Source organism: Natrix helvetica (genome assembly GCF_964273705.1).
Source record: "Natrix helvetica genome assembly, chromosome: 7".
Lineage (NCBI taxonomy): Eukaryota > Metazoa > Chordata > Lepidosauria > Squamata > Natricidae > Natrix > Natrix helvetica.
The window spans coordinates 7,809,308-7,823,605 of record NC_138558.1 but is presented as its reverse complement, the minus strand read 5'-3'; the positions used below and the strand labels follow the sequence as shown (position 1 = coordinate 7,823,605).

Below are 14,298 nucleotides of genomic sequence, written 5' to 3'. Positions count from 1 at the left end.
GCATCCAAAATTAAATCAGAGTCCGAGGCAAAGGATTCCTCAAAGTTCTAATTGATTAAAAGAGCCATGTTGGCACATCTGGGAAAACCCGAATCTGAAAGCTTCCAGGTTTTTCCCACCCAGTTGAAAGTTCACGATCTTGCCTCCACGCTCACAAGTCCATCACATGGTCCAATCTTCCACTGCCACGCTGGTAGCTTCCACCCATCCAGTTCCGGCTAGGTGCAGAGACAAAGGATGACCTTGATTTTCGAAGAAGAATGTTATTATGGCTACCTATCACCCAACTCCGTATAATTCCTCCTCCCATTTTCCCACAATAGAAAATGAAGAGTAGAAAGTGTGGCAGGCCTGAAGTCCAAAAGGAAAGATGGCTCGCCGACCTGACAGCTACCCAGTTTGGAGACCCCCTGCCTTAAAGCATCATCATGTCAAAAAAGACATACGATCATTAACAAATAGCCGAGAGATGATATCAAGTCAAATGGACAACAGAATCGCTTTTGAAACTTAGTGGTCATGTATATTGGCATTGTTCAATTGCTCTTCTATTGTTGCTCGAATTAAAATGGTCATTTATTTTAAAAAAAGATAAGTTCTAAAAGGAAAAGGTGGGAACCAGTTTTGGGTGTGTGCGTGCATGTTATATTTAACATATTTTCTCCTCCTTTTGTTGCTTCAGAGGCCAGCTTGAAGTTGAATTGAGACGAGAGCGGGAACAGTCGCTGCATTTGCCTCACGGAGTTCCAGAGAACAAAAGCTTGTTCAGCCCTTCCAAAGGCATTCAAAAGACTGCATCAAAGGTAGTAATAATTCTTGTTTTTTGCTCTATATCTCACTGACTTAGAATAGAACGGAACAGAATAGAATAACAGAGTTGGAAGGGACCTTGGAGGTCTTCTAATCCAACCCCCTACCTAGGCAGGAAACTCTACACCACTTCAGACAAATGGTTATCCAACATCTTCCTAAAAACTTCCAGTGTTGGAGCATTCACAATTTCTCGAGTCAAGTTGTTCCACTGATTAATTGTTCTAAATGTCAGGAAATTTCTCCTTAGTTCTGAGTTGTTTCTCTCCTTGATTAGTTTCCACCCATTGCTTCTTGTCCTGCCTTCAGGGGCTTTGGAGAATAGCTTGACTCCCTCTTCTTTGTGGCAGCCTCTGAGATATTGGAACACTGCTATCACGTCTCCCCTAGTCCTTCTTTTCATTAAATGAGACATACCCAGTTCCAGCAACCGTTCTTCATATGTTTTAGCCTCCAGTCTCCTAATCATCTTTGTTGATTAATGTTGCTTCCATTTTAAACTGGATGTTTATTAATTGTGGCTGGGATTCTGGCTGCTGTCACTCAATATGCAAATATCCTGTTACGGGAATCTATGAGTAGAGTGTCAAAAAAGTCAAATAACAGCCATACTGTAGGACAGTGATGACAAACTTTTTCAGCACCAAGTGTCCAAACCAGAATGCGCACGGGCAGCTGGTCTTCAGGTGTCGGGTGCTCCAGCATGCGCAAAGACCAGCTGACCAGCGCACATGTCATAGGTTCATCATCACGGCTGTAGGAGATGATCAGGTTGAGGCTGAGGGAGGAATCAAATGTGTCATAAGTCCCTGCACGCCCGCAAGAGATCCAAGTCCAGCCCACCGTTAATTTCTTTCTTATCTCCTGCTCATTTCCCTTGGCTGTTAGTTGGTCAGATTCTTGTAGAGAGCTTAAGCTTGCAAGAAATCTTTACGCTCATTTGAACTGCCCGAATCTCCTGATTTCCCCAGCAGCATGACACATACAAACTTAATGGTGGGCATATACGTTGAATATATAAATTAATAAAATATCCATTTTAATTGAAGCCCTGTCCCTTGTTTACAAGTGCCACGCGTGGCACGTTTAAAACAGAGGTGACTGGCTTTTCCCAAGCAAAGTCAATGAGGAAGATTGAAAGAGGATCCCGTATGTCAGAGGTGTCAAACTCAAGGCCCGCAGGCCGGATCTGGCCCCCAAGTGCTTAGATCTGGGCCAAGGGGCTGCCCTAGAAACAGCAAAAGACCAGCCCACAGTGCCTCTGCCAGGGAAAACGGAGCTCGGGAGGGCTGCGTGTGGCTGTCCCGGGCTCCATTTTCAGCCGCGATAGCCACCTCCAGCCCTCTGCCAGCGAAAATAAAGCCCAGGAGGGCCACTCGTGACCAAAAATGGAGCCAGGGAGGACCACGTGCAGCTCTCCTGAGCTCCGTTTTTGCTGGCAGAGGGATGCAGGAGAATCCCCCCAGCCCTGCCCAGGCCACCACAGGTGCCCCTGACACAAATGGCATCGAGCTGGCCATGCCCACCCTGGCCCCCTGAGGTCAAACGCAATCCCGATACAGCCCTCAATAAAATCGAGTTTGACACTCCTGCCATATGTCGTTCATACATCTATGATTTTTTGCCCTAAGAAGACTGGGTACAGAGGAGCAGATCCCAGAGCCCGTCCCTGCTTGTGCATACCCTCCCCTTTCCATCAGCCGCCACCCTGTCCCTGTCCCAGCACAACAGCAATTTAACCACCCCCTGGCCTGCTTGCAAACTGCCTGGGACTTGCAACTTCCTGCTGGCTTCCCTATTGATCTGTTGGAAGCCAGTAGGAAGTTGCAAGGTAGTCCCTCAATTAACCACCCGTGATCCTCGCTTAACAACAGCAATGGGGACGACCCGGATTGCCATCATTCAGCAATGTGCCCTTGGGATGTTACGCATTACACTTAGCAACAGAAATTCCGGATCCGGTTACCATGGTTAAGCGAGAACTACCTGCAAAATTACCTGTGTCAGATATATCCGTATCACGGAAAGTAATGTGTAGGCAGGCAAGTCCGATCCTCCAGTTCTCAGTCTGGTCTTTTAACTGATCTCTGGTAGTGGTCGGGGGTTCCATTATTCTCAATAAGGAAACTGCTAAGGAGCCAGGTTGGTGCAGTGGTTAGAATGCGGTACTGCGGGTTAATTCTGCCCACTGTCGGGAGTTAGATCCTGACGGGCTCAAGGCTGACTCAGCCTTCCATTCTTCCATAAAATGAGGACTAATGCCGACATTGTAAACCGAGAGTGCTTTATTACGAAGCGGTATATAAGTCTTACGTGCTAAGTGCCACTGCTATTATGGAAAAGTAATTCCATCACGAAAGGTTCCCACCCCTTGTTTTAGGCGGTGTATTCAAAAGAAAAAATGCTTTGGGTTATTCTGCTCTGATTCTTCAATATATTCCTTGCTTTGATAGGATTCAAGCGACAGGCACCTAGGAGGAGATTCCCGATCGAGAACACCAGTGAAAGAGAACACAGTGCTTTCAAGCAGGTATGGATTAAATCCAAAATCACAGTCTTTGGCTTTTCTTAAACAAGCAGACCAATATAATGATGGTGCTTATAAGTCATAAGTCATTTTGGAAGCCTTTTTGTGATTCCTGGGGCTCTGTGTGTGTGTGTGTCTACGTATGCACATACATACATACATACATACTAACTGATAACCCGATGCTGCCCGGGTATTTATTTATCCCAACCTTCCTTCCACGAATGTTGCTCCAATTTCTAATGTTGGATTTTCCCCTTTACCAGAGGAAGCCCCCTTGTGGAGTACTGTGAAGCCGTTACCAGGGCAACTCCACAGCACTGTACAGTAGAAGCCTTTTTAATGGCAGTACGGTAGAAGCCTTTTTAAGGCACAACAGGCTGCATCTTAACAGAACACACACCCTGAGGGGTGTTGGGGATGTCTTACCCCCACGGTATTGGTTTCCAGAGAGTAAGTCATATGTGTACCAGGTTTGGTTGAAATTGCTCAAGGCATTCCGGAGTTATGCTGGAACACACACATATACACACAGCCATTTTTATATATATAGAAGATATATAGATATAGATATATAGATATATAGATATGAACCTTATCTCACATTTGCTACAGGGCATTCTTAGTGTACCATTCCAATTTAAATAAGTTCCACTGAGATCTGGATGGCCTGCTACCCTTTAGCTAGGCCTCTTTAATTCTGGATGTTAATTAATGACTTAATTGACCCAGAATTGGATCAATTACAGTCATTAATTAAAGACTGTAATTGACCCAGAATTGTGATAATAAATTATGCTGGTTGTCTTGACCACGACCAATTTTTAAGAACGTTTTCGTGCAGATAGGTAAGCCAACACTGCGGTCGTTCACTGAATCCATTGTCTGCAATAGCTGTTTCTTGCCAGAAACCAGAAATAAATACTGCTTTCCAGCAAAAACAAAACAAAACGTAAAATATGTTCGGTGACTGGGACATTGCAATTGGTCATAAATGAGGGGGGGTTCCTGAGCCCCCAAAAGGCAAGTCCTATGACCTGGAAGTGGGGGGGGGGAGGGCTGTCAAAACTTTGAATCTGGATCATAAGAAGCCAGGCGTGGTCTGTCATAACTTCGAACAGTTGCTAAGCAGCGTGGTCGTAAGCTAAGGACCGCCGGTATAACGATTGAAGAAATCAGCACACACTTAATCCCTGGGGTTTTTTGCAAGATGGAGATATGAAATAAATCAATATCTTATATTGCAGCGCGTTTCCTGACCGGCAAGACGAGCAGGTAAGTAACTGGTTTTATGAATTCTGGGAAACTAGGTGGATATTTCACACACACACACACACACACACACACACACACACACACACACCAGTTAGGCTGGTTTGAACTTTGAAATTTCAGCTGCTATAAATGTGGCGATGGTGTCATCAAAGTTTTTTCTTCCTCTTCAAAATGCAACTGGACTGGGGTTTTTTTTTTCCCCTTGAGGAAGAAGAAGTTTTGCTTCCCTTCCAAGAAGTTTCATACGTTCTGATGGAGGGGGGGGGGTGCAAGGATAATCATTGATAGTAACTGGACCTGAGACTGGATGGCGGTGGGAATGAAAGGATTGTATTTCTTTGCAGCTATCTGGTTATTTGCATTCTCTCTGAGAGTCCCTGAGGACACTTGTGGATTCATCTATGCCAGAGATTATATTCAGCCGGTTCGGACTGGTTCGCCCGAATCGGTAGCGGCGAACTACAGGTGGGCCAGCCCGCCCACCCTGGCTCCCAAAGGTCCCTATGTAGCCTCATATTTCGATGCCGCACACCTATGTGCGTGCCCTGCCTGCAAGCAAAGCGCCTGCACAGAAGGCTGCACACATGTGCGGGAGGAACGCATGCAGACGATGTAAGCGTGCCCATGCGCACTCCCACATTTGCGAACCGATGATAAACTTACATGAATCCTATGATCTATGCCCTCGTTGCACCCTGATTCGGCTGACCCTGAGGGCACAGATTAATCCCTCAAGTGACCTCAAGAGCTCTTAGGGAGAGTGCTAATGGCTCTTCTGATCTAGGCTTCCCCAAAAAGCACGAAACAGATTCCTGGTCCCGACAAAATCCCTTTTATTAAGCAAATGTGAATGCAAACAGTCTTTCAAAGGTGGATGACCACAGACTTTATCTAGCTTGGAAAGCTGCCATGTAAATATTTTCCAAATGCAGCACGGTGCAAGGAATGACTTTGCACAGAGTCTCTGAGATTCACAGACAGATCTTCACACTCCTGAAACGAATGAACGGACAACTTTTTTCCTGCAAAAGCCCACTCCCCTTTCGCTCCTCTTTTATTCCCTATGGGAGGGGCCATTCATCGTCCACCTGTGGCCTTACTCCCAAGTCGACCCCTGTTCTTTAGTTGTTTCCATCATCTGGTAACTCTGTGAATGCACACACTGGGAACAATTTCCAGCTGTTCTTCTGCCTCACTGATGTCCGATTCTGAAGGCAGCTGATAACTGTCAGACGGCTCTGGCCCCCTTTCTGCCTCCAACGCAGAGCCCTCGTCCGATCCTTCCCCAGACTCCAGGACTGGCCCATGTTCCTCCCCAACCTCCTCACTGTCCGACACTGCTGGTGGGCCACAACAACAACCAGAGGATCGCAAAGAAATACAATCCATCTTTCTTCCCCCATTATCCTATCAGAATCTATCCTTCCATCCCCTCAGCATCCATCCTCAAATGGCAGTATCTATCCTTCCAGTCCTCAAAACCAATGAAGCTTCTTGGATGAGAAGTGAAATGTTTTTTCTTCCGCAAAGAACCCCCCCCCCCCAGTCCAATTGCCCTTTGAAGTGGAGGGGGGGAAGCACCTTTGAGACAACTATGACCTGAATGATGGAAAATCTCACTGACACGGATGATGGGGTGTTTTTTCTGAGAGTTCATTGTTATGGTTCCATTATTAAAGAGGCTGTTGGTAGCTGGTTAATTTCTAGCCAATAGTTGGTAGACCTAAAAATTGCATATCTAAACTGTGTTTTATAGGGTGTAGAGTTCTGATTTGTGGGTGCATAATTTGCCTCTTCAAAATCTTGGTGCGTCTTATACTCTGAAAAATAGGGTATATAAGTTTTTATTTTATTATAGTATAAACAATCCATTGTCCATTAAACAGTGTGTCTTCTGGGTACAAATATTTTGTGCAGTAACAATTCAAATTTACAGTCATATTATTATTTATTCCAGTTTAATACCGGGTTTTCCCAAAAATAAGACAGGGTCTTATTTTCTTTTGATCCCCGAAATAAGCACTTGGCCTTATTTTCAGGGAAGTCTTACTTTCAGGGAAACAGGGTACCAATACGTTAAATATCTAATATAACAATCCTCTTCTTAACTTATTTAACTTTGTTAATTATATGAACTCTATTGATGCATTTTTTATACAGCTAATTTTACTTCAAATTCTTATCTTTATTCTCTAACCATCGATAAAATGATTCCCATGTAATATAATAATCAGTTTCGTCTTTCTCTAATTGCCAGTGTTAATCTTGTTTATTTCTGCACGTTCTAATATTTTTCTAATCACATTCTCCTCTGTGGGAAGCTTTTTTTTTTCCAATTTTGTTCAAATACAATCCTAGCTGCTGTTATAACATGGATAACCAAATATACATTTTCTTTACTATATGTTTCTGGTAAATCCCCAACAGGAATATTTCAGGTTTTAAGTTTATATGTTGTTGTATCATCTTTTTGAGCCATGGATGTATTTTAGTCCAGTATTGTTTTGCTTCTACACGTCCACTACAAATGATAGTACGAGCCAGGTGTCTGGTGACATTTCCAACATTTAACTGATTTATCCTTGAACATCTTCGCCAATCTTGCTGGTGTCAAATGCCGTCTCTAAAACACTTAGTTTGGTATGTTCCCAGCGCAGTATTGAAAAGGGGAATGGAAACGCTTTTTAAGCTAACGCCAGGTGACTCCTTCATGAGAATAATGGAAGGGCTGACCCCAAATAGGCATAAACGAGATGTATTTTCAATGTTTTAGGACCAAGCTCCTGAGAAGTCCAAACCCTGCCAGCTGTGTCAAGAAGAAAGTACTCGGAGCAAAAGAAAGGTAATCCAGCATCTGCACCTCCATAACTGTCTGGTTTGGTTCTGCAACCCAACAAGACAGACACAGACTTAAGTTCATCATTAGAACTGCAGAAAAAACAATGGCTACCAACCTGCCTTCCGTTGAGGACTTGTACACTGCACGAGTCAAAAAGAAGGCCGGGAAAATATCTACAGACCCCTCGCATCCAGGACATAAATTGTTTCAACTTCTACCCTCAAAACGACGCTATAGGGCACTGCACCCCAGAACAACTAGACACAAGGACAGTTTTTCCCCGAATGCCATCACTCTGCTAAACAACTAATTCCCACAACACTGTCAAACGAAGACTGTATTCCTGTTCTTCTTCTCCTCCTTCCTATTACCCATCTCCTCCCACTTATGACTATAACCTTGTTGCTTGTATCTTTATGATTTCTATTGTTTTATTTTGTTTCCTAGTATGATTTAATTGCTTATTTAGTATCCTATGACCATCACTAAGTGCTGTATCTTATGATTCGTGATGAATGTATTTTTTTAATGTACACTAAGAGCTTGTGCACCTAAGACACATTTCTTGTGTGTCCAATCACACTTGGCCAATTCTCTTAACCTGGGTAATTATTTTAAAGCCCTACCTGGCGTGAGGCTGGGCTCCCTAGGGAACCGGACTCCATCCATTAAAGAATTCCAACTGGTGGGATCCAAGAGGAGAATCTTCTCTCTACTGTTGCCTCTGCCCTAATGGTAGTCCTCAGACTTAATGACCACAATGGAGCTTAATATTTCTGTTGATAAGCAAGGCAGTTTAGATAAGATAAGATTAACAGAGTTGGAAGGGGCCTTGTAGATCATCTAGTCCGACCCCCAGCCCAAGCAGGGGACCCTATAACATTTCTGACAGATGGCAGTCCAGTCTCTTCTTGAAAGCTTCCAGTGATGAAGCTCCCACAACTTCCGAAGGCAATTTCTGTTTGATTGTTCTCACTGTCAGAAAAATTCTCCTTATTTCCAGGTTGAATCTCTCCTTGATCAGTTTCCATCCATTATTCCTTGTCTGGCCTTCAGGGTGCTCTGGAAAACACCTTGACCCCCTCCTCTCTGTGGCAGCCCCTCAAATATTAGAAGACTGCTATCCTGTCTCCCCTGATCCTTCTCTTCACTAGACTAGCCAGGCCCAGTTCCTGCAACCGTTCTTTTTGTGTTTTAGCCTCCAGTCCCCTAAGTATCTTGGTTGCTTTTCTCTGCACACTTTCTAGAGCCTCAACATCTTTTTTATAGGGTGGTGACTAAAACTGGATGCAGTACTCTAGGTGTGGTCTTACCAAGGTTTTATAGAATGGTATTAGTACCTCCCTTTTTCTTGATTGTATCCCTCTATTAATGCAACTTAGGAGTGCGTTAGATTTTTTGGCTGCCGCTGCACACTATACAATAATACAATACAATACAATACAATAGTAAAGTTGGAAGGGACCTTGGAGGTCTTCTAGTCCAACCCCCTGCCTAGGCAGGAAACCCTATACCGTTTCAGACAAATGGCTATCCAACATCTTATTAAAGACTTCCAGTGTTGGGGCATTCACAACTTCTGGAGGCAACTTCTGTTCCACTGATTAATTGTTCTAACTGTCAGGAAGTTTCTCCTCAGTTCTAAGTTGCTTCTCTCCTTGATTAGTTTCCACCCATTGCTTCTTGTTCTACCCTCAGGTGCCTTGGAGAATAGTTTTGACTCCCTCTTCTTTGTGGCAACCCCTGAGATATTGGAACACTGCTATCATGTCTCCCCTAGTCCTTCTTTCTCTTAAGCTAAACATCCCCAGTTCCTGCAACCGTTCTTCATATGTTTTAGTCTCCAGTCCCCTAATCATCTTTGTTGCTCTTCTCTGCACTCTTTCTAGAGTCTCACATTTGCTGGCTCATATTTAATTGGTTGTCCACTAAGACTCCAAGATCCCTTTTGCAGTTACTGCTATTAAGCCTGGTTTCAACTGGTTGTAATATGTGTTTTTTTTAATGTTGTATGCCGCCCTGAGTCCTTTGGGAGAAGGGCGGCATATAAATCCAATAAACAAACAAACAAACAAACAATATAGATGTGAACTTTTGTTTTTCCTTGCCTAAGTGCAAGGCTTTACGTTTACAGTTGTTGTGAGTTTTCCCCCATTTTACAAACTTTCCTGCCACAACTGTTAAGCGAATCCCTGTGTCCCTGGGACACTGCAACGAAACGAGATCCGTATGCAGTGAAATTTCATTTCAACATACGCCGATTAGTCTACATTCCAAGTGACAATGAAGTAATTCTAAGTCTTAACTAGCAGTGGGTTTCGCATTTTGTTACCACCGGTTCGCCCCACACGCATGTGCCCGGCCTCAAAAACGTGTCTAAATAGGATAGCATAGAACTGGGGCAAGTGGGCAGGCCCACCCGCGACTTCCACCACTGGTTAAGGCAAACCAGTTCAAACCGGCTGAATACCACTTCTGGTCTTAACCATAGTTAAATATATGCTGCTTGCCAAGCACCCGAATTTTGATCATGGGGGAGGAGGGGGAGCAATGCTGCAATGGTTGTGCTTGGTATGTCCCTTTTTTTCAGTGCCAATTGTAAGTCTGAATGGTCGTTAAATAAACGGCTATAAGTTGAGGACTACCTGCATCTAATTGGAATTCTCATGTGTTATTGCTCTTTCTCCCCCTTTCAGAACATCTGCAAGAACTGCGGAGGTGTCTTCTGTGAAGATTGCTCAGCAAACGAACTACCTCTCCCCTCGAGCATCAAGCCGGAACGGGTGTGCAATCTTTGCCACAAGCACTTAATACAGCAATATTCTGCCAGCCCTTCCTAGGATTGCAAAGAGTGACCCTGCTTTCTATTCGCCTGGCCCTTTCCCTTGAAACGAGATCGATCTCGGGAGCGGCTTAAAAGCCCTTATTTCCGGAACCAGGGTTGTTGTTTTTTTGCTTTTGCAGAGACGGAAAAAAAAAACGTCGGGTGGAACGGTTGTCCGTCGACAATCCGTCGTGGTAGTTTTGAAGCTTTTGCGTTGACTGCACCTTGACGAGTCCCCCGTCCCCGTCCCTCCCCGCGGTGCAGATTGGGGAATTTCTCCTACGTGGGTCTCCGTTTAGAAAGAAAAATGATTGGTGTTAAGTGTTAAGATAGGACAGCTTTTTTGTCAACCAAAAGAAAGAGGTCGGCCGTTGATCGACACGAAGCGCACTAGAAAATAGGACATAGGAAATTTTCTATGGGGGTCAACCGTGCAGAAGTCACAATAGGAGCTATGGGGTCTCCCAGGCTAGGGATACAGGCACTGTTTTCTGTAGAACGGGGGGGGGGGGTGTCCAACCGTGGCAACTTTTAAGACCTGTGGACTTTAACTCCCAGAATTCCTCAGCTAGCCAGCATGGCTGGCTGGGGAATTCTGGGAGTTGAAGTCCACAGGTCTTAAAGTTGCCAAGGTTGGATACTCTTACTGTACATCACAAGGGTGTCAAACTGGATTTCTTCTAAGGCCGGATCAGCATTGTAGTTCTCCTCCACAGGCCGGCCGGGGTGGGGTGTGGGGAGAGACAGGACGGATGCCTCCAGCACCCTACTGGGCAAAATGGGGGGTGTGGTGGGGTGCGGCCTGTTTTCCATGTGTGGCCCCTGCACACTTGTTTTGGCTGGCAGAGTGCTGCAGGAGCTGTCCAGGCCGAAAATGGGCTGTGTTGCGGCCACATGCATCCCCCCCTCCCGTCCCCCGTTTTGGCGAGAAAAGGTGTTGCAGGAGGCTACCCAGGCTGCCGGAGCCAACACAGGCCAGGCCTTTGCTATTCCCAGGCCGATCCCGCTAGCCAGATTCAAGCATCCCGCGGGCCAGAGCACCCCGCAGGCCTCGAGTTTGACATGCCTTCTGTAGATGAACTGAGTTATATGGAGTCTCTGTTTCATAAATGGGTCTGTACAAGCTGTAAGTCAAACACTAAAATGGGAGATTCAGTGATATTACACACTCAACTCTATAGTTACGTAGCCTAAAACGGAGGCATACACATGTTGATGTTACGGGGGCCGCACCGTCAACGTTGAGGGTTTTCTTAAGTGGACTTCAGGAATTCTAACGGCAAACACAGAATTGGTAAAATAGAATTTTGTTCCTTAAATCTCTCCAAAATGGGAGGCAAAAGGGGGATGAAAATATTGATTCTGCCCACTCTGGAGGGGTTGAATGCCAGAAGCGATTCTGGCAATCCGTTTCGTAACCCACCCCCCCACCCCCCCATACAGGACGTCTGTAGCTCAGGTTTGAAGAACTATTCTTGCAATATATACGAAGCCCGTGATTAAACTTTTTGGAAATGTATTTGCAAAACAAGGAAATTAAAATCTAAACTGCAAAATAAAAAAATAAAACAATTGGTTAAGGATAAAAATGCGGCAAACATGTTTCCTCCCCCCCCCCCCCCAGTGAAAAAGTTTTTGAACAGTTTTCTTTGCTGCTTAAAATAAGACTTTCCTTTACAAAGTCTTTAAAAAGACAGAATGTGGTAGGTAGCAATTCTGCATTTACTTTTTGGCATGCAAATAATTCAGCAAAAGTAGTCCTTTTCAACTTCCCAGGGGATCTTTTTTCGGCAGCTTATTTATTGCAGGTTACCAAAGTCAGCGACCGAAAACCATCGTAGATTTGGGTGACCTATAAAAATCCATTCATTCAATTCTTAAATCTCTTGATATAGAAGGGTGGTATTGTGGCCTAGGGGTGAAGACGTTCACCTCCCACTTGGAAGGTTGAGAGTTCAATTCTAGGTAGCAGCAGATGTTTCTCTGTTAGGGTGCAAGAGGAAACAAATTGTCCTGTGAACTCCACGTAGGCATCGGGAAGGGCAGCTGGCCAGTAAATTCTCACTCCATCCAGTCCCCCCCACCCCGGATTAAAGGATTATAGGGCTGTAAAAAGAAAAAAAAGTAACTTGAACCCTTAATATAAATGTAAATGAGATAATAAGACTATGTGGGCAATACAATTCATTTAAATTCAATTTAAATTGTTTAATTTATATGCATATGATATTTTTAATCCATTATTTAATGGTTTTCAGAAAGCATGGCAGCAAGTTATGGAATGTATTGTGACATGTAGCAGAGACTGTTGCTTAACAAAGGGAACTCTCTTAAACGGTGGTAACTATTGTGCAGTTACAAATTGTCTCATCCTTTGTACAGATGTTCTATTTGAACTGGACATTAAAATGAGGCCAGAATGCATTTGAATCAGTTTTTTTTTATTTGCCTGAATAATGCAGTCCTTACTGACCATTTGTTAAAAGGTAAAAGTTCCCCTTGCATATGTGCTAGTTGTTCCTGACTCTAGGGGGCGGTGCTCATCTCCGTTTCAAAGCCGAAGAGACAGCGCTGTTCGAAGACGTCTCCGTGGTCATGTGGCCAGCATTACTAAATGCTGAAAGCGCACAGAACACTGTTCCCACCAAAGGTGGTCCCTATTTTTCTACTTGCATTTTTACGTACTTTCGAACTGCTAGGTTGGCAGAAGCTGGGACAAGTCACGGGAGCTCACTCCATTATGCGATGCTAGGGATTCGAACCGCCGACCTTTCTGAGCTTAGCCACTGAGCCACCGCATCCCTCTTTGCCAAAAAAGTAATTAATTTCACTTTGAAATGGAGAGGCATATTTAAAATCTCAGTGCAACAATTCTGTTTTCAACCATTTAATGTAATGGTTAAGGCACCAAGCTAGAAGCCAGGTGAATGTGAGTTCTAATCCCGCCTTAAGCATGAAAGCCGGTTGACTTTGGGCCAATCACTAGTTGATTGTGAGTTCTACTCCCGCCTTAGGCATGAAAGCCGGTTGACTTTGGGCCAATCACTAGTTGATTGTGAGTTCTAGCCCCTCCTTAGGCATGAAAGTGGGCTGGATGACTTTGGGCCAATCACTAGTCGGCTATAAATTCTAGTCCCGCCTTAGGCATGAAATCTTATTGGGGGGACCTTGGGCCAGTCACACACGCTCAGCCCAATTCACTGCACAGGGTTGTTGGGGGTGGAAAATAGAAAGCAAACGGTAGTAGGCTAACCTAACACACATCCTCCTTCGAGATGAATTTGGAGCCCGTTTCCGATGTGTGAATGCATAGAGCTGCCAGGAGAAAGGAACAGCTAAGGAACAATTCCCTGGCTGGGGAATTCTGGGAGTTGAAGTCCACAAGTCTTAAAGTTCCCAAGTTTGGACACCCCTGCATTAGGGTGAAGATCTTTTCCTGACGAATTTTCTAGTTGTTGATTGCCTAAGCAATCAAGTTTCTGCCCAGTCCCTTCTGCTATTATGTCACTCCCTGGTATCCCACCACTACAATTTTATCAAAACCTAGGAAGGAAATTGTTCATTGGTGGTCCACCTTGGCCTCATCCCCCATCTCTTTTCATATTACCTGCTAATGTGGAGGCTCCCTGGCCTCAACCTAAACAATTTGGAGAGTGAAAGCTGAATGTGGAAGTTCACGGATGGGAAAGGAAGTATTCCTGTCGCCCAGGAATATTCAAGACTTCAAGAATAGTGTTTTATTAGGATTCTAAGATGCCAAACCCGCCTACAAAAGTATAGCATATAAATCAGCTTCTTAACCCTATTACAATATAGAACAGGTGTCCAACTTTCAAAATATGGACTTCAACTCCCAGAATTCCCCAGCCATCATGATTGGCAAGGGAATCCTGGGAGTCGAAGTCCACAGGTCTGGCTGGGGAATTCTGGGAATTGAAGTCCGCAGGTCTTAACGGCTGGACGTCCCCTGATATAAGGTACTTTCATAAGCACATTCTTTCATGCGTACAGTTCAGGGGTGTC

At 44.5% G+C, this 14,298-nt stretch overlaps 1 protein-coding gene and 1 long non-coding RNA gene across 6 annotated transcripts in view; both read left to right on the top strand.

Annotated features, from left to right (window-relative positions):
- RUFY3 (RUN and FYVE domain containing 3) overlaps nucleotides 1–12,699 on the top strand; it is a 71,219-nt gene extending 58,520 nt beyond the window's left edge. For 3 of the 5 annotated variants that reach the window (XM_081960379.1, XM_081960380.1, XM_081960382.1), the window contains 5 exons: nucleotides 683–803; nucleotides 3,264–3,340; nucleotides 4,585–4,612; nucleotides 7,386–7,454; nucleotides 10,148–12,699. In XM_081960379.1, the coding sequence (XP_081816505.1) occupies nucleotides 683–803; nucleotides 3,264–3,340; nucleotides 4,585–4,612; nucleotides 7,386–7,454; nucleotides 10,148–10,291 (439 nt within the window). In that variant the 3' untranslated portion in view covers nucleotides 10,292–12,699. Of the gene's footprint in view, nucleotides 1–682; nucleotides 804–3,263; nucleotides 3,341–4,584; nucleotides 4,613–7,385; nucleotides 7,455–10,147 lie in introns of those variants that run through there. The other 2 variants (XM_081960381.1, XR_014175986.1) reach the window with 2 other exon arrangements.
- Nucleotides 1–12,949, top strand: part of LOC309395857 — a 98,289-nt gene extending 85,340 nt beyond the window's left edge. The window contains exon 3 of the long non-coding RNA XR_014175993.1: nucleotides 12,926–12,949. This is a non-coding gene — a long non-coding RNA (uncharacterized lncRNA). The remainder of the gene's footprint in view (nucleotides 1–12,925) is intronic.
- The last annotated feature ends 1,349 nt before the right edge of the window (nucleotides 12,950–14,298 follow it).